The following is a 24,692-nucleotide window of genomic DNA, read 5'->3' as shown; positions in this document are numbered from 1 at the left end:
AGAAGTGAGATGTCATGTAATACTGTACTTTTAATACTAATAAATAAAAATCCTGTCTTTGTTTCTCCTTCTTTCTGTCCTACTAGTGGATTATGCTGCATTTGTAGAAGGTGGGAAGTTGGATTTTTCCGACTTCATACCTAGAAGTATGCACGGCAATGCCCCTTTGAACTCGGAAATCCCAGGCGTAGAGAAAAAGACCGTGAATGGCAAAACACAATTTACACGATTATAAACATATTACATTAATTATTTGAAAAAAAAAGTAACTTTACGTAACCCAAAGTAATTTCGACAGTGTTTACCAGAACAAACAATTAATCTGAATCGTTCATCTTTGTTTTTTACATTCGCTTCGAGGGGCCGATTCTAGGGTCAGAGGTTTGTTTAGGGATGCTGATCTCCCAGCCAGGCCAGATCAATTTAACAATTTTGTATATTTTGAACTTGCACCGTATTACTGGAAGGTAACTTATTGCTCAGTGTAGGTATAAAGTTAGCGCTCAGGGGCCAGTCCAGGAGATGATTTGGGAGGGGGCGGGGTGTGGGGGGTGTAGGTTGTTTAGAGCACACCATTTTTGAGGCAATAGAGGGGTGCTGTATTTTTTTTGTTTAAATATTAAGTTTCAATCAAGTACTGCATCGTTTTTTCTTTCTTTTTTTTAGCTAGAACCACCTATGCCTGGTGGTATAATGTTGGAGTGCAAAGCAGTCCTACTGTTGATGCAGATTTATAGAAAAGAGGTCTGCATTTTATTTAATTATTTGGTAAGTGCCCTGAAAAATTGAAGAGAAACTGTTTTATAAGACTTAATTTCAGGCTTAATATATTCCGTGTATGAAATATTGAAATTCCCTATTTGTAGGTTCACCATGTTAGAATATTTTTACTGGAACAAATAGTTATAAATAATTCCAGGTTTTGCTTAAGGCAATCTTTTCTTTTTCTTTTTTTTTTTGAACTAGAACACATTTCAATGCGCTTAAATTGCACCATAACGCTTTGCTGCAGTAGCATTTAAAAGAATCATGACTTTCTTGCAGTCATTTATGAGAATAGATATTTATACAGTGTACGATAACAGCATTTTATTAAGCAATAAGTCATTAGTGTGTTCAAACGATGAACAGTATTGGCGTACACTGTTGCTCTATAAACATTTTAATACAATTTGAAAATACTGTATTAGTGATCAGTCACTCTTTGTATCTATACATGAATCGAGCTACTTACCTTGGGGGCTACCTGCTGTCCGAGGGCACCATGTTGTTGGTCCCTGTTCTAAAGAATAATGATATAAACAGTAACAATACTAAGGATACTAGTATATGTGTATATATATATAACTTTTTAAATAACAGTAATTAAACTATTGGTAATAAAAACAAAACAAAGGACAAAAATTGTTTAACTTTTAGTGGGTTGCTATGAATTGAAAGTTGTGTAACTCGCGAGATGAGGAGTGTTTCTCGTGAGGTTCTTGTCGCAATACTACCTTTTGGCCACTGGGCTCCGCTGTTTCTTCTTCTGGCCATCGTACAGCGTCTGAGTATACCCCCCACCCCCAACATTTCTCATTCCCTACCGCCGTCATCCAGTAGGGAAAAAAATGGCGGATTGGCGGTAACTCCTTGGCAACAACAACACGCTACAAAGCGAGCTCACGTCTACAAACAAGACTGAGAGCTGCGTTTTCTTTCAGGACGCGTCGTCGTTGCGGAGCCCGCAAAAGCAAACGCGACCGCTCCATTGTGCTGGGTACGCTCTTGTTTTACGGATTGCCATTCAATGTTTTTTTTTTTTTTTTTTAATAAGGTCAACAACAAGCTAGCGTCTAGCATGCTAAGCTAGTTAGCACACTTGGCTTACTTAGCTTAGCTTGCCTAACATGGCGTGTTTGTGTTTGTAATAACATGTCAAAGTAGCGTCAAGTTTCAAGCATTAGCTTGTTAGTTTTTGTGGCACTTACACCGTGACCGTAGCGTTGGTTAGCCGAGCTCCCGACTCGCAACGCCGCCTGTCAAACGGCGCTGGCAGCTCTCCTCGGCTTGTGTGCGCTGTTGGGGGGGAAGCGACTAAGCGAGGAAGTGGGAGGGAGGAGGCTTTTGTACTTTGAATGAGCCGCCGCGCGTCTGCGTGTCACTAGCGTGGGCGACCCACGCCAAACCCCGCAACTGTTTCTGGGCCATTCGAGGCTTTCCGCGGCTGAGGGGGCTTTTGTTGAAGTTGAAGCCCCCGCTAATGCTGTCCCCGTCTTGTCATTTGTCTTCGAAGGTTGGCGGGTCGCTTCGATTTGAACGCCGGAAGAAAAAAGGCGCACTTGTGTTGAAAAGGAGCCCGTCCGGTCCGGTGGGGATCGAACAACGCTTAATTGTTATGAAGTTCTAAGGTAAGTGTGCACTTTTGTGTCGGATTAGCAATGGGAAATCACGCGGCGGCTTTATTCGTTGTTGGACTACTGTATTTGTTCATGTGTCGCAATTCTTCAACAATCAAATTCTGCATATCCTCGACGCTTCATTTGGTGTTGGTTGGCGCAGTAATGAGTTTAATGTACACTTCTCATGCTGCTTCAGGTTTATCTTTGTGTCAACTACAGGTTATTCACACTACGTCTGAAGATAATGATTATGTCCGCCATTGATTAAACTATAATTTTTTTCATAAGTTATTATCATTAAGCTCCTGCTTTCGTCTGTAACATTTCATAAAGTAGTCAAAAAGGTTGTTGGTTTCCAAAGTGAAAGCAGGTCTTGGCAAATGTGCCACTTTGATTAAACACAAACATAATATTTCAGCTTTCATAGAGGACTACAGGAATCTGAATATTTACTGCTGAAATTCTGAGCATTTGGACAATTTTAAATTGCAATGGCTACAAATGATTATTCAATTATTAAATGAGTTGGAAATTAATTTGATATCGATTAGTTGCTTGATTAATTGTTGCACTACTGCCCGTGACTTTAATGAGGACAATTCTATAAAAATAGATGGATATTAGAAGAACCTCTATGAATGAGTTAGTTCCACCTCAATTATAAACATGTTGTTAAATTCATTCCTCATTGTTGTGGCTGGTGCATGTATTTGAAGGGTCATCGAGTAAGATCAACTTTTCCATATTCATCTGTCATTCACAAGTCTAGTTGCTCAAAAGTTGCAATACTCTGAATGTTTCAAAATAAAAAATGATGTTTTAAGATTGAAAGGAAAACGTAACCTTTTTTTTTTTTTTATCTCATAGGGTTGTAGGCAACTTTCATATCCTGAAATTGTTCCGTACCATTGGAGCATGAGGAAGCCTGTGCCGCAGAAAGGTAACATGTTATTATGGTGTCATTCAAAATATGTAGTAACCATTGAATAGCTTGTAGCTGTTGCATTTACAATCAGTTCAGATTTTTTTCCCGTAGACTATTTATTTGTACAGCAATTGTCATGTCAGACATTGAATAAAAGGAATTTCTCCAGTAGATGAATTTATTTTACTTTCTAAAACTAAAGCTATAGAGTGGAAAGATGCAAGAAGGATCAAGCATGCCCGGAGTGGACGGCCGTCCCGGGTGCCCTCCCTGTTCCAAGGTAAGTCTTATTACTTGTCAAACTACCAATCACACAACTTTAAAGGCCTTACATGCAAACAAGTCCCGCAAAAATGTCGGTTTTTGACTGACTTATTTCGGATCGCCACAGGCCATTTCAGTTGGGAGAAGTACCTCAAAGAGACAGGCGCCAGCGCAGGACCTGCTTCGTGCTTCCGTCAGGTAAGCAATACCCTTGTCTGTGTCCGTCACAACAGTCTGACGCTCACACGTGTCAATCAACAACCCGTTTAGAGCCTTACGCCGCCAGTCAACGAGTTCAAAACGGGCATGAAGCTGGAGGCTCTGGACCCGCGCAACACCACGTCCACCTGCATCGCCACTGTGGTGGGCCTGACGGGCTCGCGACTCCGCCTGCGCCTGGACGGCTCCGACAACAAGAACGACTTCTGGCGCCTGGTGGACTCGTCCGAGATCCAGCCCATTGGCAACTGTGAGAAGAGCGGCGGTATGCTGCAGCCACCGCTTGGTAAAAGACGCACACGACTGACATGGGCCATGATTTGTGCGCTTTTGCTTCAAATTTGGAATATTCCTGGATCAGGTTTCCGTCTCAACGCGTCCTCCTGGCCTTTGTTTCTTCTGAAGACGCTAAATGGTGCTGAGATGGCGCCTCCGCGCATCTTTCACAAGGTACCTCTATAACACTCATTTAGTAGGCAGTTTCGCAGTTCATTACGCAATGTGGCTTGGTTTATTTAGTTCACATGCGTGTGCTCTGCTAATTGCATGACATTGTCAGAGGTGGCAAATGCAGGTCCTGAAAGTAAAAACCCTGCCACAGTTTGGCTTTAGCCCCTGATAATAGCTAGCTAGCTAGCTAGCCACCAGGTAAACGAGCACCATGGGAGCTAGCATCAGGGGCAAAAGCCAACCTGTGGCAGGGTTTTAACTTTCTGGATCTGGATTTGCCACCTCTGAACATTGTCATAGCAGGGCAGGATTTAACCCGCCCGTGAAGTGCTGAATATAAACCCAGTATGACTCTGAGGTCTGCAGACTGGAGTCAATCAGTGGAACCTCGAGTTCAAATCAAACATGGTGAAGCATCATTTAGCTGTTGTACTGCACACAAATGGAATAAGCTGCAAATAGAAGGGGAAGTCCGCCCGAGTGAAAATACTTTTAAATCCAGGTTAAAAACAATACTTTTCCCCCCATACCCATGATTACGGTCTTTCAAAGCATTTTTAAAATCCATTCATTAGCAAGTTTCTCAAAAATCTTGTACTTGCACTGTACGTTCTTTTTATTACTTTAAATGTATTTAACTCTTTTGTTTGTAAGTGCTTTTAACTGTTGTACTTTTAATTATCTAAAGCACATTGAGTTACCTTGTATGTGACATGCGTTGTATAAATGAAGCTGCCTTGGCTTTTTGCCTTAAACCGACAACGGAGGCATTCAGTGGGCTGTGTGTAAGTGTTTTTCGCAATGCCAGGTCCTTACATGCTGTAACCCTCTCTTTCCACCTGCATCATCCTCAGCAGGAGCCCCCGGCGCCGGAGCAGAACTCCTTCCAAGTGGGCATGAAGCTGGAGGCGGTGGACCGCAAAAACCCTCACTTCATCTGCCCGGCAACTGTGGGCGCGCTGCGCGGAGTAGAAGTGCAGGTCACCTTCGACGGCTGGCGGGGGGCCTTCGACTACTACTGCCGCTACGACTCGCGCGACATCTTCCCGGTCGGCTGGTGCACGCTCACCGGCGACAACCTGCAGCCGCCTGGAACAAAAGGTGCCGATTCTGACAAATTTGGGCTTGTGGGAGTGGGCGGGCACTCCCGAGAAGCATCTATTTGAATACAAGCCGGTAAAGTGTCAATCTTCCATATATGTCGACTGGTTAGCAGATTGTAGGGACAGAGAAGAGCAAAGAGGACGAGTGTCACTAAGGCACTAGACAAAATGAATCTGCGGAGAACAGACGAGATGGCACGTGTGTTTAATTTTGAGCAGGACAGCTACAATAAGAAGAGTGAATTGGCAGAAATGCATTTCAAGTGATAGAAGGAAGTTGCTTACTCAGCGCTTCTGCACGGGCAAAGGCTGAACAATGAACATGTAACCTAAAGGTCCTTAAATGTATTGACAAAGAATTAACTCATCAGATGTTGTTGTTTTTTTTGCTACCTAATGAAAAGTTGTTGCAGCTTTCAGTGCTATATTGATTGCTGTGCCCGTTTGAAAGTGTATTTAATAAAAAATCCCCGCAGGCCGCTTACTGTATTTTTTTCCGTGGCACGTGTCTGTGGAAGGTATTTGATTGACTTGTCAGTGTGACTGTCAGCAGCTGCCTTCCTCAAACTCAGTTGCACCCGTGGGCCTCAAAGGCTTTCATTCACACCGTTTGTTGCTTTGTCACAGCCGCCGTGCAGACCCGATTGAAATCTTCACATCTTTTCCCGATTTGCTGCTTGGTTCCATTTGTTTTAGAAAATTATGATAGTATGATTTAGATACACTTCATTCTTTATCTTTTACTATTGATGTGGACTTATTGTTCGTTTGAGCCATATTGTACTGAGCATCCTTAACAAAGATGCATGTACCGCTGTCTTACGTTGCAGTGAGTTAAATTTCCTCTTCTTATGGCTGTTGTCACTCTCTGCCGCTTTGCCTCCACACAAAAAAAAGTCCCCAAAACACACTTGAAAATGTATGAAGTTTTGCATTAAAATAGTATATGTGAATTTAATGAATGAACTGCCTTGAAAGCAATTAACGTGAGCTTGTTGACAATATGGGAGTATTATTACATGTTTGTAGGGAGGCGTTTCTCAATAAACAGCTTTATGTAACCTCAAGCTCTTCCCCTCACTCTTGATCAAATGACTAGGCTTGTTATTCATTTCAATGTGTTTCCTTTCCCTGAAACATTCTTAGTAACTCCCTCCCTTCATTTTTTGTTTTGTATGTTTTACCTGTCCTTGTCTATTTTGCAGCGGTGATGCCAAAGTCCATCGGGCCGTTATCAGACGGCACCATGGAGACCTCGGCCATGCACACACCTCCCGCGGAAAGCAAACCCGCTGGTCAGAGGGGCCGCAAACCCGGCCGCAGGAAAGCCAAGGGGTCTTGGACTCAGAAGGCCTCAGCCTCAGGGCCGGCAAGCATCCAGACGGACAAAAGTCTGGAGCCTGTTAAGATCCCCAAGAAACGCGGACCCAAACCAGGACGCAAGGTAGGCTGCAGACGGCATAACATTTCAAAGTGGTGATTGATTTTTTCATTTTTACCACAGGGGAAAATGAGGGCCAGCCCAAACAATATCAAAAGCACTGACCTACATTTACCATCTAAATTTGTTCCATAAAATGTTAGTAATCTATTCCCAACAGTCAGTTCTTTTAATTTTGTAGTATTTCTCTTGGCTGCCTTGCTAACAGTACAAGTGGGTGCCTTTTTCTTTTTTTGGGTAGCCGTAATGTGCTGTCATGTCAAGGTAATCCGCCCAGGTCCCTCAGAATCAGTAATGCTGGCCTAAGGCCAGTACCAATGGACAGTTTCATTCACCAATCAGATTTCAAATTCATCCTCACAGGGCCAGATCGCTGGCCCTCAATGATGTGAGCACTTCTGTTTGGTTGGTCAGAACAAAACTTGTTACTGCCAACTTTGACGAACAAAATGCGTCTGTCACAATCTGCTTACATTTAATGAGTATGATGTATTTTATTTAAATGTTTTTGATAAATATTGATTCTAATATTGAGAGTGTTATTGTATAGTATTAATTGGTTTCTGTAATTGCGATCATGTGTTTGTGGTATTAAAAGGTCGATTCAAGTCTCTCAAGTTTTGGCAGCATCATGCCGACTATTATTTCTACCGTTCAGCTCGTTTGCTTCATCTTTGCAGTTGAGCTGGGTCAAGAGAGCCAACTTCTTGCCAGATGCCACGGCTGGGCCTGGGCGGCCCACAGCGGGTCCAGGACGACCCCGCGGCAGACTCCCGGCCAACTGGGCACAGAGGTTATCCCTGCCGCAGATGCACGACGTGCCTGTCAAGATTCCAAAGAAAAGAGGCCCAAAGCCTGGCAGCAAGGTAGCGGTCACACGCGTCATTGGTTTTTGGGGGCTTGACAAGTGCAGCAAATTGCTATGCTAGTGGCGCTTCCACTTTAGCAAGCTGGCAAAGCAGATCATAAAAGTGCTCATCAAACCCTAATATAATAATAATAATAATAATAATGGAGCCACCAGAGAGTCATTGAAGCTGCCAAGCAGCCACAACTGCCAATATTTGATTGATTTCTTGGCCTGTAGCTTTACTTTGAAGCTGCTGTTTCCCATGTGACGCCCGAACACCTGCCAACCATTTTCACTTTTCCGTTTTTCCCTCAAAAGAATGCAAAAAAAAGCTGATGAGGTCAGAGAGACGAAAAAGTACTTATTAAACATTCATCAAATTCAGCCAATCCTGTCTGACATCCTGGACGAGTCACCAATCAGTCACAGTGCACTAGATTTTTTTCCTGCTAAATGTCAGAATCGGTCCTGGTAACTGTGTCAGTTATTTACCATTTGCTTGTCTTTTCATATAGATTAAAACGCAAATTACTGTTAAGATATTAGTTTACTTTCAGTGTACAAATGCTCTAATGGCTCTTTTTTTTTTCCAGAGAAAACCTCGACTGGTCCCTAATCCAGTCCCCGCGTCTCCCACCAGTAGCACTCCGGAGCCCGACACCAGCACTGTGCCCCTCGACAACGCCACCATCCCCAAATCTGCACTACAGGCCCCGACAGGTATTGTTGGCTGAAGTCCGTTTTTACAGGCCCCCATTAATGGGACCGAGCTACATGACACTTGTAAACTCACTTCAGGGGGTTCACTGCGTATGCCACTGTCGTCCTCTTCGAATGCAGTTTATGCAAAAAGCCATTTTCATTGTGCTTTTGTCCCCCTAGTATGTGTCTACCTAAACAAGTACGGAAAGGTTGGTCCCCATTTGGACCAGCGGCGCATCCAGCAGCTGCCGGACCACTTTGGGCCCGGCCAGGCGTCGTCTGTGCTACAGCAGTGCGTCCAAGCCTGTGTTGACTCCGCCCACAACCAGGCCACCGTCTTCTCCTGCCTGAAGCCCGGCCAGGGGGGCGAGCTCATTTCAGGTGAGGTTATTATGCATATGAAATGAACTGCACTTGAAATGCTGATTGGTTGAATTTGTGCTTGCAGCATCGTTTGAGAAGCAGCAGCACACGCTGACGCTGCCCACCGCCAGCAGCGTCACCTATGTCCTCCGCTTCCTGGAGAAGCTTTGCCACAATCTACATTGCGACCCGCTTTTTGGCAGTCAGCCCGTGGCCAGGGAAAGCTTGTACTATGACGGGCGCACCTTCACAACAGGTATGCGGCGGCCATGTTGGGGGTCTTCGTACGTCACATGATCGTAGGAGTTATATAATTAACATAAAAACTGTAAACGCCATAAAACAATGCCAAGTCCCATGTTGAGACAAACGCCGTAGACTAAAAATGCATTTTAAGATGAGTTATAAAAAAAAAAAAAGCTAGCTCAATGTTAACATGTAATGGAAAATGCCATTGACATGCTAATGGTTAGTGTCATTTTTTTGACGGCAAATGGCGAACCACACATCCACAGACAGATGATATAACAATACTGACAGTTATGTATTCTGTATCCTCTGAAAAATTACTAATATTGTACTTTAAATTGGGACTTGCCTCTATAATAGATTAGATGAACGGTGATATGGTCGGGGTTCACTGTCTTAACGCTTCCTCTGTTTGGGTACAGACAGGAGAAATTTGGGAGACAACTTGACCACAAGTCCCGGACGAGGCACCAAGAGGCTCCTGCAGGACTCATACAAAAGCCCCCTGGCCAAGATCTCCCGGCCCGCCGCCAATTGTACGACTAAGCTCATGGTGTTTGTGATCCGCCCTAAATGACGAATAACGGCACTCCTTATTGTTAACACAGGAAAAAATAACGGTGTTGTATTTGTGGATAGTTCCTGTACTGTAATTCCTGAAACATTGTCCTCCAATTGCTGTGCCACGTGTTGAAGCACTTTTGCCAATACCACCACCGCCATGTGTCACACAACTTTACCACAGCACATAAAGCATCTGCTTTACGGCGATTTTTAAAGATAACAGGCCTTTTTAAAGCTGAAGTTGGAGATTAAAACGAAATTCTTCAACGTGGCACCTGTAAAGACAAATTTTTCGTTTTACATTTTTCGTCTTAAAACTGTTCTTAATCTGTAAAGATGATTATACAGGGGTGTTTGAAGAAAAAGTGATTTGCATGACTATTTGCACAAATATCACATTTAATCAGTGATTGTTGTGTGTTGGTCAGGGGAGTCCGTGGAGAGCAGCGCTGTGGCGGCAACGTTAGAGCACTTAAAGACGAGCTCCCGATCACCGAGCTCGTTGACGCAAAAGTCGGGGAGCCGTGTACAACACGCCAGCTCGTCTGGTAAAGACACACACACACACACACACACACCCCCACACACACACAGTCCCTGTAATGAGTCGCCGCTCGTGTTCCTTTAGGATCGAGTAGTTTTGGGGAAAGTCCCAAGCCCGGCGGTCAAGACCCCAACCTGTGGAGCGTCAGCGATGTCATGCGCTACATCAAAGACATCGACCCCGTGCTGGCACCGCACGCTGACCTGTTCAGGAAACACGTAAGCATAAGTGAAATCCGCGATACAGAAATATCCTATTTTATATATCTTACACACTTTTATACGACGGCGTATTAGGGCCACGTATAATTTTTTTTTTTTTTTAGGGCAGGGGCTGCGAGAGTAAAAAGTCATACATTTCCGAGTTTATAAAGTGGCAAATTTGCGCGTTTATAAAGTGGCAAATTTGCGACTTTAAAAAGTGGAAGATTTACGAGAAAAAAACTCAGAAACTTACGAGAAATACTCGTAGCGGAGCTATAGTCTAATGTGAGGAGTCGTTGGTGGTTAATGGGACACTGTTTATAAAATAAAAAGGCAGAATGGAGACGGATTCATTCTTAATTTCAACTTTACTCATCATACATGGCAGCTAAATCGACAACACTTCCTGATCTCCTATCAGCTGACTAAACACAAACCAATCAGAAGCTAGCATACTTTAGGTAAATGCAAGTGAATGACGGAGAGCAGCAGATTTGACACGTCAATTTAGCTACTTGTACAAAAAAATGCCAAAATGTATGAATGTGTAAATAATAATTCTGGAAACATAAATGTAAATTAGTACTAGTAGTAAATATACATTTTAACAAATTAACTTGAATGTTTGATCCTCAGGGTGTGGACGTTGGCAAAGCGAGGCGTCTTTGTTGTTCCCAACGCTTCAAACGTGCCAATGCTCAACATGATATGGTTAATCTCTGCTAAAGCAATTATTATCTCCTTATTTGAAAACCCGACCGAAAAGTATTGGCACAAACATCCGAGTAGTACGCTACTTGTAGTTCTTGTAAGAGTTTTTTTTCTCGCAAATCTACCACTTTATAAACTCGCAAATTTGCAAGGTTTTTTTTCGCGGAATATTGCCCCCGCCCTCTAAAAAAATATATTTCTACGTGGCCCTAATGCGCCGTCTTACTTAAACAATACACATTTTAACACGTATAATATATTGAAAGAGAGAAATGGGTAAGACAAAAGTATTGTACAAACAGTGTATCAGTGTATTCCAAACCAACAAACTTATCATCTCAAATTACACATGCCCAAAGGTCGTCGCTCTGTGTAGGCGTAAAAAGTAGGATGGTAGACAATAAGTGGAAAAAAAAAATTCTAAGTTGGGTAAAGGCAGGTGCCACTGTGTTCCGTATGCACGGCATGAACATAAAATGAGGCGAGCGTCTGTCCTCCGCGGCAGGAAATCGATGGCAAGGCGCTGCTGCTGCTGCGCAGCGACACAATGATGAAGTACATGGGTCTGAAGTTGGGCCCCGCCCTCAAACTCACCTTTCACATCGACAAGCTCAAACGAGCCTGAGCGCAGAAGGAGCCCGATATCCGCAGGTTTGCCTTCCAAAGGTCTTCACCATTTGACTCGTTGCATATATCGGCCGCCATCTTGGGAACCACGTCCGTCTCATCCAATGAGGACGCTTGATTTCATGTAGCACAATCCGGCCCCAAGGCAGCATGGGATATGTTCGTAGTTTCTGTTTTTTTATTGTTATTGTTACAAAACACTTGAAAATGGGCTCTTTTTCATGGCCTGATTGTACATTTCACCTTTTGTACTTAAAATATAATGTATTTTGCGTTTTTTGTTGAAGAACGTGAACTGATAAAATCATTACGTTTGGTCCGAGTCGATGTTTATGACAAATGTCTCCCTTTTACTACAACATTAACTACAGTCAGACAAATTAGCTTGTTGCTAAATGACAACTATTATAATTCTGCCATGACAAAATGTGTTTTTAATTTCTTGTTATGGATTACATTTACATTGTCTCCATTTTGACTGTTTGTACTTTTTTGAGAAAAAAAATGTTTTGATACTATATTAGAGTTCCTACATGAAGAGAACTGTGCTTAATAAATATATAATGCAATTTTTGATTGCTTATATTGTTTTTTGTGTGTGTTGGACACACAATAGATCTAGATGCAGGTATATAATAATCGATATGTAAATCAATACAGATACGGTATATTGTAATATATATATTGTATTGTTATTTAAATTCCTTTGTCTTAGCATATTTGGTATTGGAGTACTCCAAAAGTAATTGTTACATGACTTTTATAATATGGTACTTGGAATATGCTACTGCCTTTTTTTTTTAAGACAAAAACAAATAAGCAACTAGTAACTGTCCGAATACATTTGAACCCTCACAGCCCTGATGCTAACATAATGTGAAATCCCAAAGATGGACTACGTCATTATACTCACCTTTTAAAATAACAAATTAGTCAATGTTAGTGAATGCAGGCAAATAATGGCAAAGCAGACTGTGCTTGATATCAGTTGCTACATTTTTCAGTTTCACTGCAGTGCGCAAAATGCATTGAAAGACTGCCAAGAAATTGTGGAAGAAAAATAATACCAAGGTTCCACAAGATACACCCGAGTAATACTATAATTGCCCAATCATGAATGTCCAGGATTCTCTGTACTGTAATTCACATTTTCCACTGACACATGTCAGCCTGCAGGGGGCAGCAGAGTTTCACTATCGCTCTCTCCTTCCTTTCCTCCCTCCCTTATTAGTCTCCTTGGTGTTTCTCCTTGGGACTGTGACATGTTGTGCCATGGGTGGGCCGCTTTCCCATCTGTTCCCCTCAACACCATGTTACTTTTTTGTTTTACTCTGACGTTTTATTACCAGCCAACCTTTTCCATCCGCCGCGCCATGCTGTGTGTGGCTTGTGATGACAACGATGGCCTTCACTGTCAGCAGTGGGCTTATATTAGAGTGTGCGTGTGTGAAACTTGACGTCGGCAAAAAACGTTGTACCGCATCCTCTGTGTGCAAACAGGAAAATAAGGGACCCAGCCCACTGATTGTAACTGACGTGCATGTGTAAGAGAGCACATACACACTCATGTCACAAGCCAGGGCCCTGATGCCTCTGCTGCTTATTGTTGATGCTAGCCAGTGTGTGTGTGTGTGTGTAAGCGGCGCTATTTATAGCCAGAAATAACAGTTCTTTGTGCTCAATATTGTGTGTTGTGAAGGTGCTGCCTGGCCGACTGTCACCTCTTAAAGCGCATTCGAGATGTATCGTAATGACACGTAATGGCGTACAGATAGCAATGTTTCAACCGGGATGTTTACGCACCAGATTTACTGACTCATACATCACATGACGTACAGGGAAGTGTTGGTGTGTGTAGAAGTACACACAGGGTTGATTTGTTCTTTTTTTCCCAAGACAATTTTCCTCTATATAGCTAATTAATTTGTACGGCATCATAAAACCTTCATTGTAAAAATCCTGTATGATGAAAGCAGTGATGGGAGGTCAACAAGGCTAAACACTCATGAATACAGAAATACAGTACATTTAAAATCTAAAACGTTACCCTGAGTTATGAGTAACCTGACTTGAGAATTTTTAGATGAGTCTTCAAGCGACAATGCAGCAGTTAGCGCATAGTGAACAGCTGAGGTTTATTGTTGAACTAAGCAAAAAAAAAAACACAAGAATATTACACATTATGTGTTAAAAAAAAAAAAAAAAAACTACATAGCATTCACTAGCTTAATGCTAACTCAACTTGGCTAAAATACAATGGGAAACTGCATAGACAGATAGACTCACAGTTAGCATGTGTTGGCCAGATTGATATTCAGATGTATGTCTTTATCCTCAGCAAAGAACAACTAATACTACTGCTGTACTGAGAAGTCGAGCCGAATTTTATTTTTTTGTTTTTTTCCGGACTGACTGGAACAGATTAATGGCATTTGCATTCATTTCAATAGGATACAATTATTTGAGATTCGAGTAATGTGGTTTACAAGCATGGTCACAGATGGAATTAAACTTGTATCTCAAAGCACACTGCACTAAATTGTAATTTATAACAGTCTATTCTTTTCATTTGTCATATTTTTCTTAGCCACATTGCTTCCTTTTTTTTTTTTTTGTCCAATCAGATTTCAGCCTCTTTGTGTTGCTATGTCAATCTAATCCGCCCGGGCCCTATAGTATTGCTGGCCCATGTAAATATAAGGACGATACCTCGTACCGTTTCATAGGTATTGCTTAAATGAAACTTTGAAGAGAGAGCAGTTTTGAAAAGAAAGATTTCTCGTCATATCTATTCAAACTGTTAGTCAAGTGAATCCTGTCAACAGACGCAAAGATCGAGGAGGTTGCAAATAAGAAATGAGATTCAACTCGGCTCTAGCGGTCACATCATCCTCGCCTTGGCGCTACTACATTTCCCAAGCAGCCTCAGGGCACTCAAGATGCTTCCAGTGTACGCCGATGCTTCCGAAGCCCTTTGAGTACGTGATCTGTTTGCAAAGCAACACAGACCGCCGCGTTATTCCAACACAAACAGCGGAGCAACACGTCGACCAATAATAGAGGATAAAAATTCTTTATCCTTTGCTTACATTTACTGCGGCTTACTGAGGAGCTGTGACCGTCTGATGTCTTGCATGACGGCGGTACGAACTCTTTTGTTGTTCAATGTCAGAGGCATAGCTTTCCTGATTAGTGGAATTCCAACCTCAAGTGGTTAACATGTCTGCCTAACAGTCAGTAAATCCAGGTTCAAATATCTGTTATGCTCCGGCTTTTGCGACCAATGTGAGGCCTTCGGGCTCCACTGTCCGTAAAAAGGGATCGGTCAATTTTGGTGTGGCATCATTCTACATTTAAAATTCATTACTTTCCACTAAAAAAGGAGCAGCAGACCTACTTTTTTGCTCACATGGCTCTGAGGGTGGCTGTAGATGGCGGGGAAGTGGGGGCACTGGGGGCTTTAATATCTTCCAATCTTCACATAAACCTCCACCCTCACCCCGCCCACAGATGGTGTGGGCCAGCTCATCGCAACCACATTTGTCCTGCAAGGTAAAATGTTAGTCGGCCTACTGTTAAGTGTGGGCAATAATATCTGAGCCACAGGCCACGTTCCACTACAGGCTCTGTTTATATTTCATACAGAGTGAAGGCATCCTGCTGTAAGCTAACCGAGGGTCTAAAAACAGCCTGAATGACAAATGAACTCACACAGAGGCATTGACAATTCTGCATTGAGGATTAAAAAAAAATATATAATAATAATGATATAGAGTTATATGCTAATATTTTAAGTGTGAATATTGTTAAACAATGCTCCTAAACAGCACGAATGGGCAATCAATTCATAGACAAAGGGGTTCGAGGCTAAATTGTCCACTCCAGATTCAGTGGCCTGCAATAGTCTCCTATTAGATCAAATATGTCTCCTTGTTAATGGTGGAGACCCTCTTTTGCCTGCACGTCTTGTTACAACTACAGTAATCCCCCCTCCATCGTGGGGGTTTCCTGTAATAAGTGAAATCCGCAATATAGAAATGCCCGATTTTAATTCGTTTTTTTTAAAGGTCTTAAGCAAACGTTTGAAATAATACAAACACATTGAAACACACAATATAGTGAGACAAAGCAATAGATAACAAAAATATTGAAAGTTATAACAGAGTACCAATCCCTTTATGTGTTTAAACAAATCCCATTTTTCCAAACTAGCAAAGTGATCAACTCACAATATATGTCAATAATCTTGCCCAAAGATGTCGATTTTAAAATGAACCTAAAGCCGTCACTTTCTGTAGGAGTAAAAAACAGTCATTTTTCAACAAAAACTAGGTTGTACTGAAATACTTCCTGTTTTCGTTCTTCTTTCAAATGTACACCGTCTCAAACTATATAGCTTGCCACCATCTGGTGGTTGACAGTGGAATTACACCCAATGTAAACAACAGTTAGACCCAGATAGAATCAAAACGGGACAATAAAAAAAAAAGGCTATGAAATAGCGGGACCGAACCCGTCCGTGTTGGAGGGCGGTTACTGTCCAACTATTTAACAGCGCATTTGAAGTGGAAGGCAGCAGAATAGCGACATTTGTGTTTGTGCTATTTGATGAGCTGGGCAGCCCCACATGAAGCCTGACAAGAAGCGCTCTCTTCTGTTAATTCCACCCCCACGCTTACAGACAGTTAGTCTGTCTTGGGAAGCATGTGCTCGCCGCCGTCACCAGATTAGCACGTAGCTTTAAAGCGCCGCTCATGAAGACACTGTGTACAGAACACAGGCTGCCCTAATACTCTTTGGATCCCTTCGAGCCTGCGAACAAACCTGCCGGTCGGCCGACGGACGCTGCGTTTCTCCACTCTGCTCTCATAAAAAATTGGACCCTGGCTGGCCGGGTCATATAAAAGCCGCGAGTACACGGTGCAAATGGAATCATATGAAGTCCTTGCAATATAATGCAATTCAGTGAGAAGGCCCCCGCAGCAGAATTGAACCTCAGTCATTATTGATCGGCTTGTGAAATATGTTACAGCGTCAACGTGGCGATGTTTTTCCCCATGAAAAATGGAAACAATTTTATCAGTCAACGTACTTGGATTGTTTGTGTTGGAACATTCGGCTGTTAAAGCAGCACGATGGAATGTAGGTGTCTTTAAATACCAGCGACAAAATCGTCTTTGTTGTCCACAGGCTTGTAATAGAGAGACATCTGCTTGTTGACCTGACGAATCACCGACAGTCAGCACAGTTTTTTTCAGTGTTTATGGAAACAATACATACTGTATCTGTAATATAAGATACATTATAATAATTTAGCCTTGCTAAAATAATCCAGTGACCCAGATTTACCCACAATTGGTCAAAGTACATGGTACAAATGAAAAAAAAAATGTTTAAGTGCCGCTATACTTTCACTAAATTGTGTTGAAAGGACAATATAATAAAAATATATATATATATATTACAAATCTAAATATATGAATACGGTTTTTAGAATATATGCACAGTGTGCAAATAATTACAAAATGTGCGCACATGTGACAAATTGATCTAAAAGCTCAAATTGATCTAAAAAATTCGTTGGGTAAAATTTGTCGTCAGTCGGTGGATCGTCTTTGTTCAGCGATCGTTCTTGACATGTTTTACGGTATTCAATAGTTACTTGTGATGCCCTCGCGTGTGGAAAAAGAGAGCCACAGTGACCAATGCATTTTTCAGATGTGTATTGAATGTTGGGAGGAGGGCAAAACAAACACAATGAGCACACACACTCACGCAGTAGCTGCTGACGGCCACAGCGCACGCCAAGCCACTCACGCACCACTAGGTCCCGCCTCTTAAAGGCACATGCATGCATGCACACAGATGCAACAATACTACAGTACAGCATTTTTTGTGCTCAAATACATTTACATTGTGAATATAATGTTTCAAGTTTTAATCATTTTAAGTGGGTTTGATGAGTTAAAAGAAGGGTTCGATTCGGGGGGGGGTTTCATAGATTTTCACTTACACTTGCAACTTAATGATATTGGAATAAATTAAATGAGTTTGTGTTGTTGGTGAGTGTTTGGGGCAGAAAATTGAAAAGTAGCTTACAAATGTGCTGGCGTGCAGTGTGAGGGTGGTGGTATGCGTGGTGAGCAGCGAGTCAAGGTAGAATCCAGTCAAGTCTGTTTGAGTTTCGAGTTTAAGTAGCTTTGGATCATCCGTGTCTTCAGATGTTTGCCATTCTATATCCTGACTGGCTGAAAATGAATTCAACTTGAGCCTGCAGGGGGAGCCTGTGAGCAAAACAAATCAAAAACAATTAAATGTCACTGTTTACAATCCGTTGGGCAGGTTTCGACAAATCACATCAGAGAAGCCTGAGTGTTTTTTCATCAGAGGGAATTCACCTGCTGACAGAATACAAACAACGCATAACATTTTAATTCTGCGCGACGCTGTCAAAACTTCGGGCCTCCCCCTTCTGCGAGAAAAAACAACAAGCCGCAGCCGGTGTGTATCACACGCGTCTTAAATATTTATCACCTTCAGACGTCGTCGGGATACCTCGACGTGCTCGGGCCGCGACAAGGTGTCAGCCGCGTGCGGCGAAATCAATTATTTACGCTGCCTGCTTTTGACTTCAAAGAGCTGGCAAATCATGCGAGGCCAGATTTGGGGAGGGTGGCGAAGGAGGAGGAGTCTCCCGTCGCCTGGCAACCTGTCACCTGCCTCAACATGCCAAAATCAGCCACTTAGCCGCCAAGGCTTGCATGCGTGTTCTCCATACATGGCTGCCTTTTAAAGCCCCCTCAGCAGCTTGCGGGCGGAAAACAAAACAATTAGCTTAACTGAGTGTCTCCTGGAAAGAACGTGGCGTGGATGTGATTAGGGTGCGTTTTTTTTTTTTTCCCTTCCCCACGGCCTCTCGCATGAAAACAACAACGGTCACATGTCAGGAAGTTGCACCCGAGTCCATAAAAATGAACCTTAACCCCCCTTGAGGGATACGCTGTTTTCCCGCCTGCTAACACCGGCAACGTGACAAAAACCTTAAAATTGTCTGACAAGTTCAAGCATGCTCTATCTATCACCCCCCCCCCCCCCCCTTTAGAAACCGTCAAACAGATAGAAACACGCCCATGTTGTCAATAAATAACTGGAAGTTGTCTTGTCATCTCGCACTTTCTCTTCATTGCGTTCAACACAAATCAAATGCTTGCTTCCAATTCTTACATTTAGTACGTGAACTCACTCAATGGCACACATTTTACAAAAGACAACATCTACAAGGGGGTCTGAACCATTTAGAAAAAAAACCCTCATTCCCAGCATAAGACGGTCTTCCAGTCTTAAGGTGAGGAACCCAGGGACAGCAGATGCAATGAAAACAGTAGAGGCCCCAGAACTGAACCCTGTGGAACACCGTGCCTTCCGCTTTACATGTGAATTCATGTTGCACATACTCGTTTGACCACTCCCAGTGTCAAAATTAGGGCATTCATTTTGAGTTGATTTAAATGTCTTCTTTTATTTTTAACGCGATTAATGACCGCACCTTACTTGGAAAGCCTGTAGTGGGGGAATTCCAATCGCAACGCAGCAGACAAGTCCACGTCAAAATTTAGCAGTAATGAATTAATAAGAAAGCATATATTTGTAGAGGCTGGGGTCGAGTTGTATTGAGCAGAATTTCACAAGTTACTTCATGTTAAAGATTAGATAGCTCTTTTTTATTTATTTTGTTTATTTTTTATTTTTATTTTTTTTATTTTTTGGGGGATTTTTTTATTATTTTTTTATTTTTTATTTTTTTTTATTAAAAAAGAAAAAGAAAAAAAAAGATTAGATAGCTCTTAATATGAAGAGAAAAATGCACTGAGCTGTCACCAACGTCTTACATATTGAGAAATAACAATGAAATGACTGTCAACGATTAAAAGATGCACCCATATTTCTATTAGTTGTCTATTAGTAGTCTAAGAGTGTGAAAACTTTAAAAAACAAAAATGTTTGTACAGGTGTAAAATGTGTGATTAATCGTGAGTTAACTCTTGATGTCATGCGATTAATTACGATGAAAAAGTTAATCGCCTGACACCGCGAGTTCCTTTTTTTGCTCGATATAGTTAGTGCGAAGGAGTGAGAAGTGACCTCCTTCGTTGGATACTGTTAATCCTAAAATAAACAGTCATTGATGGGGGGGGGGTTTAACATTCAAGCACTTGTCAGACCTTGAATTGCTGATCGATTGGATTTATTTTGCTGTGCAAAGCGCGTCTTCGTCTTCGTCTTCGAACGACATCCAACATAACGAGACGTAAATCCTGCTTCTCTTGATGCCTCGCTGATACTGAGCAGTCTCTTTTAGCTTGTTTGATCACGTTGTGCACCTGACTGTGCGTGCGTGCCACCTCCTCGAAGGCCCGCTCATGTGTGAAAGCTGCAAATGGACGCCCGTCCTTCCCTGGAACAACGCCTACGAATAATGAAAGGACATAAACACGTCAGGTGTTTTTTTTTCTATCGGCATCATAAACACACCTGCTGGAAAACCCCCATTAAAGATGAATGCAACTTTTTCAAATGAGCTAGTAATGTCCAAATATTACATATAAACCCCCCCCCCCCTTTTTTTCGCTTTGCCTTATTAGTCAGCATGTGGCTTTCGCCCCGGCTGACTTGAAACGAGAGCATGATGAGCCGTCACAGGAAGACGGTTTGTTGCAAAAAGCAGAAGCGGTGAACGCATCCTGACCCAGGCAGGAAGGCAGGTGGCCTCTCACGAAGGGATCATCATTTAGAACTGGTCGCCGACCCCAAAAGCAGCGGCGGGCGCTGCATTTCCAATCGGAGCCTTAAGTGGCCTCATTCGTCCATTTAATATCACCGGCATCAATTTGATTGCACTGGAGCGGTTCACAATCAATATTTATGGAGTAAGAAAAACAAAAAGCTTAAATTAAAATAACGTGGTCAGCCTCTTCTCACACCGGCTGCTTTTTCTTTAAAAGTCCGCCTTGAAAATAGTTTTTGAGTTTTTTTTTCCGAATCAATGAATTGTCGCCATCTTTATGGGGTTTTCTCCGTGTATTCCGGTCACATTCCACAAATATGGAATGGAATGGACTGCTATTTATATCGCACTTTTTTAGCTTTAGTGCCCAAAGCGCTTTTCATAGCCTCACATTCACCCAAGTCACACACAATAATGTGTGTCTTTGTTTGGTCCATTGACAACTCCAAACAGTCCACGGATGTGAATACTTGTTTGTCAGTATAAAAGAAAACTGTGGAGGATAATATTGCAGTGGACATTGCTAAGACACAGTAACTCGCTAAGCTAGCGTTAGCAACTGTGCTCATTTGTGTCATTTCTAACCGTGTATCTTAAAATGACACCATTTTCTTGCTGCGCTCAGTCTATTCTTTGCTATGCTAGTATTAGCAACAACCAATATTTAAAAAGAGACTGAGGGCAAAGTGCAGCAAAGAGGAGACTGTGGAGTGTAAAACGGCAGCATCCGGAGCTGAGGAACAGCAACTGGTTTTAAGCTAACGTTAGCATTTGTGTTCGTTTTTTTGCAATTTCTATCTGTGTATCCTCAAATGTTTTTTTTACTGTCCTCAGTCAGAAATCTAATACTTCAGCATTCAGAGTTAAGTCAGCATTTCTGTATACAGTCTGTATATCCTAAAATCTTGCTGCCCTCAGTCTCCTCTTGAATGAAATAGCCCCAAACTCTGGATTGCGCAATTTTTTAATGGTAAGATATGCCCACACGCCAAGTGATCAAGCTAATGAATGTGCATGCTAAAATGCTAACAGTGTCCAGTCAGGTCCGCCATTATTGCACACAAGAAAGATAAGTGATCCGGGGGGGAGGGGGGGGGGGGTCGCCGCGGCAACGACTTCAGTGCCTTTCAGCTTATTGCAACGACCCTGCGTAGCGTCCGAATGGCCGCCGGAGCCGTTTGCATCTTTATGAAGCCAAAATGATGAATGCGTTGCCGCTTTAATTGAGGCATGACATTACAGCGCGCAATTAGCAGATATGCGAGCGGGCGTCACACACACACACACGCGCACGCACGCACACACGCAGACCATCTCACCAAATGGGCGCCATGCACGAGGCCCGTTGCTAAGCGATGTGCCATGGCCTACTTTTACCACCTTTTCTTTCTACGCAGACGTTTAATTGGTGAACGCCGTTCGACAAACGGGAATACTTTGGCGTCGCTCGTCCTTCAATCGCGTCCGGCTTTAAAATTTGACGTGAAATATCTCACACTCTCATAGTTGTGTTTTCTAGACAAAAAAAAAAAATGAATACTGTTATCAAGCTGCATAATGTCAACATTCCAAATGTCAATAGGGGGTTGATGACTTGAAATTTCTCAAGCACAAGTTCAGCTCAATATTTTCTCTTTTCTTATTGAGGACATTTCAACATCGTTTGTGGAAGGAAATACTTGCAGCGTCGATGTAAAGCACAACAAGCGGCGAAGAAATGTGAAGGCCAAAAATGGAGCATCAGCGGCAGCAGCGCTTGTTTTCCCCTCATTAGCGCTTGCGCGGCTAAACATGCTTGCGTTGACAATACGATACGCTAAACGCAGCCATGAAATTTCCCCCCCAACGTGACCTCCAATCAAGCGCCTCGTCGCCCGCAGGCACACAACAAGCCCAAAAACTTTAGCGCCGCATCACTCACTCACTCTCTTCACCGTTTATGCTAATTAGCACGCAGCAACACACACAATAGACATTTACGAATTTACAAATTCTGACATTTTGGGGGTAAAAGAAGTCCAGCTGAATGTTTTCTACATGAAAAAGTCGAATGTTGCTCACCTGTTAAAGCAACACTAAGGAACTTACAGTTGATGTTGATTATGGCGGCCAAAAGCGGTAATGTTATGCCTGAAGGAAGACCACATTTCCCATGAGGACAAGCGCATTGCGTTGTTTGTGAAAGCCAGGCCAATGTTGCTCCTTGACTGTCTTTTATCCGAATAGCTTTCCTTTACCTTTTTTTGCCTCCTGAGACAAAAAAACGTTTAAGTTGTTTTGCGGCTTCTGCCAGGAAAGCCGTAATCGTGCGTCGACATTCAAATTGACTTCCGTCTTTGTAACGAATGAGGAAAGGGGGAGGTGACGTATGCCACAAAGCAGTCAGCACATTTGTAGTTTTTTGTGCGCCAGTGTTCCTACCGTCCTCCTCAAAGTCGTTTATTGCCAGGTAAAAATGATACCGACCCCCGCAGGCCATGGCAAACGGACCTTTCAACTACTTTTAAGTTAATGTTTCATCAGAAGAGTTAGTGTTGTTGACGCTCTGTTGATTTCTCATATAATAGCATAAAAACATGACCTGTTTTCCTATGTTAAATTTGAATCGCTATAATGTCTGATCGGGATCAGCTTTCTGATTTTTCTCACACACACAAGTCAAGTCCAAGTCCAAAAACGCAAAATGTCAGAGGCAGCCAGTGTTATTGACTTGAAACTTGAAACTTGAAACAAGTCCACTTCAGTTTTCTCAGCAACAACAAAATATTTCGGACTATTAGACTTTTGCCAGATGGGGGCGCTGCTGTTATTTAACATCAACATTTGAAAAAGCCGCCCACTTCACTCCATATGCATGCGTATGTGTTTTTGTCTTTGCTACATTGCGGGGCCCATACACGCGTGCTTTTCCAGGTGTAACTACCATTGTGGGGACCGACTTGAAATTGTGGGGCCATTTTGCTGGTCCCCGCAAGTTCAGATCTCTTTTTGAGGGTCAAGACATGGTTTTAGAGTTTAGGTTTGAATTGGGTTATGGTTGAGGTTAGGGTAAGCAATCATTTTTTTGATGGTTGGGGTTAGGGGGAGGGGCTAGGAAATGCATCATTTCAATGAGATGTCCCCACAATGAAACAAAGACAAGTGTGTGTGTGTGTGTACGTGCGTGTGCATGAGCCGTGAAAAGGCACCGGGCCTCTTGTGAGTCGCGGCTTACAAGCCTTAAGTCACTTAAACCCCCATCAAGGTAAGCATTCTTTGGCCAGTCACACCTCCCCCAACACACGCACACACACACGCACACACACACGCACACACAGCAATGAACCAAATGTTTGCAGTGCTTTAAGTGAAACTAATGTTAGTTAAATACTACTTTTAAAAAGCCTCTTACCCTTTTGGCGGCGAGTTTTTATTTGAAGTCAACAGGTGAATTGGAAATTACCTACCACGGTATTTACATAAGAGAACCTCCGCCAAGGCTGGATTTAAAAATTGATGGCCTGCAAAGTCAATGAGTTTCTAGCAGCATCATCGTCATTTGTCAGCAGGGACAAAACGTAACGTTCAGGAAATTCCAGACCTCCAACAAAGGCCATCAAATTGGACATTTCTTGTAGGTGGCAACATTGTCCACATTCTTCTGTGGATTTACTCGAGCGTTCTGCATATTTGCGAGCTAAACCAGCAACATGTAAGCAGCATAACCTACTTCCGTGTTAAATTCGTATTGCAAAAAAAAAAAACGTACAATCAGGACAATTCAATTCAGATCGACTTGAAATGTCTCTAAAGTATGAAAATATGCTTTGGATCTGAACCTTTTACCAGTTGGGGGCGCTGTTGTTAACGATCACCATGATGACAACATTTCAAAATCCTCTCACCCAATAAGCAGATGAATTGAAAGTGTTTTCCACAAAACATCTTTTGACTGAGGTGGAGGTTTCTGTTATAGAAACTCACAATTCTCTCAGCTCATAAATTGACTGACTTGGACTTCTCAAACACAAGTTGAACTTTCCCCCGAAACTGTGCGACGTTACGATCAGCAACCAGCCCAGTTGAGTCGGATTCGAAACGTATTACAAAGCCCGGTCGTGCAATGACATTCGTTTCAAAAATAGCATCGCTGAGGACCAGATGTGATTGAGCAGCAAAATATTTACAGTCACCACCCAATAAGTCTGACCCAAGTCCAGCTGTTGTCTTCATTTAAAAAAAAAAGAAAAAAGAATAACCCCGAACTAATTAATCTGACTGGCTTAAAATATCAAACGCACAGAAATCTGACAGTTTTTAAAGAGACAGCAG

At 42.5% G+C, this 24,692-nt stretch overlaps 1 protein-coding gene and 1 long non-coding RNA gene across 3 annotated transcripts in view; one reads left to right on the top strand and one right to left on the bottom strand.

Moving 5' to 3' along the window:
* LOC147173000 (uncharacterized) overlaps nucleotides 1–2,067 on the bottom strand; it is a 78,939-nt gene extending 76,872 nt beyond the window's left edge. The window contains exon 1 of the long non-coding RNA XR_015095341.1: nucleotides 1,971–2,067. This is a non-coding gene — a long non-coding RNA (uncharacterized LOC147173000). The remainder of the gene's footprint in view (nucleotides 1–1,970) is intronic.
* Nucleotides 1,593–12,165, top strand: LOC147172999 (polycomb protein SCMH1). 2 transcript variants are annotated; one of them, XM_086078017.1, is made up of 17 exons: nucleotides 1,593–1,759; nucleotides 2,276–2,390; nucleotides 3,249–3,321; nucleotides 3,509–3,586; nucleotides 3,698–3,768; nucleotides 3,841–4,075; nucleotides 4,151–4,239; nucleotides 5,097–5,340; nucleotides 6,548–6,786; nucleotides 7,464–7,649; nucleotides 8,227–8,353; nucleotides 8,516–8,716; nucleotides 8,784–8,954; nucleotides 9,370–9,483; nucleotides 9,940–10,059; nucleotides 10,140–10,273; nucleotides 11,475–12,165. In XM_086078017.1, exons 3-17 carry the CDS (start codon nucleotides 3,297–3,299, stop codon nucleotides 11,592–11,594), a joined length of 2,154 nt encoding a protein of 717 aa, XP_085934143.1. In that variant the 5' UTR covers nucleotides 1,593–1,759; nucleotides 2,276–2,390; nucleotides 3,249–3,296; the 3' UTR covers nucleotides 11,595–12,165. The 2 variants fall into 2 exon arrangements, with proteins under 2 accessions (XP_085934143.1, XP_085934142.1); XM_086078016.1 differs by having other exon boundaries at nucleotides 5,094–5,340.
* Nucleotides 12,166–24,692: the final 12,527 nt, after the last annotated feature.

This window comes from Leptonotus elevatus, chromosome 6, assembly GCF_054856555.1.
Source record: "Leptonotus elevatus isolate MCC_2025b chromosome 6, RoL_Lele_1.0, whole genome shotgun sequence".
Lineage (NCBI taxonomy): Eukaryota > Metazoa > Chordata > Actinopteri > Syngnathiformes > Syngnathidae > Leptonotus > Leptonotus elevatus.
The sequence above is the reverse complement of the archived record's forward strand: the minus strand, read 5'-3'. Positions and strand labels throughout refer to the sequence as shown.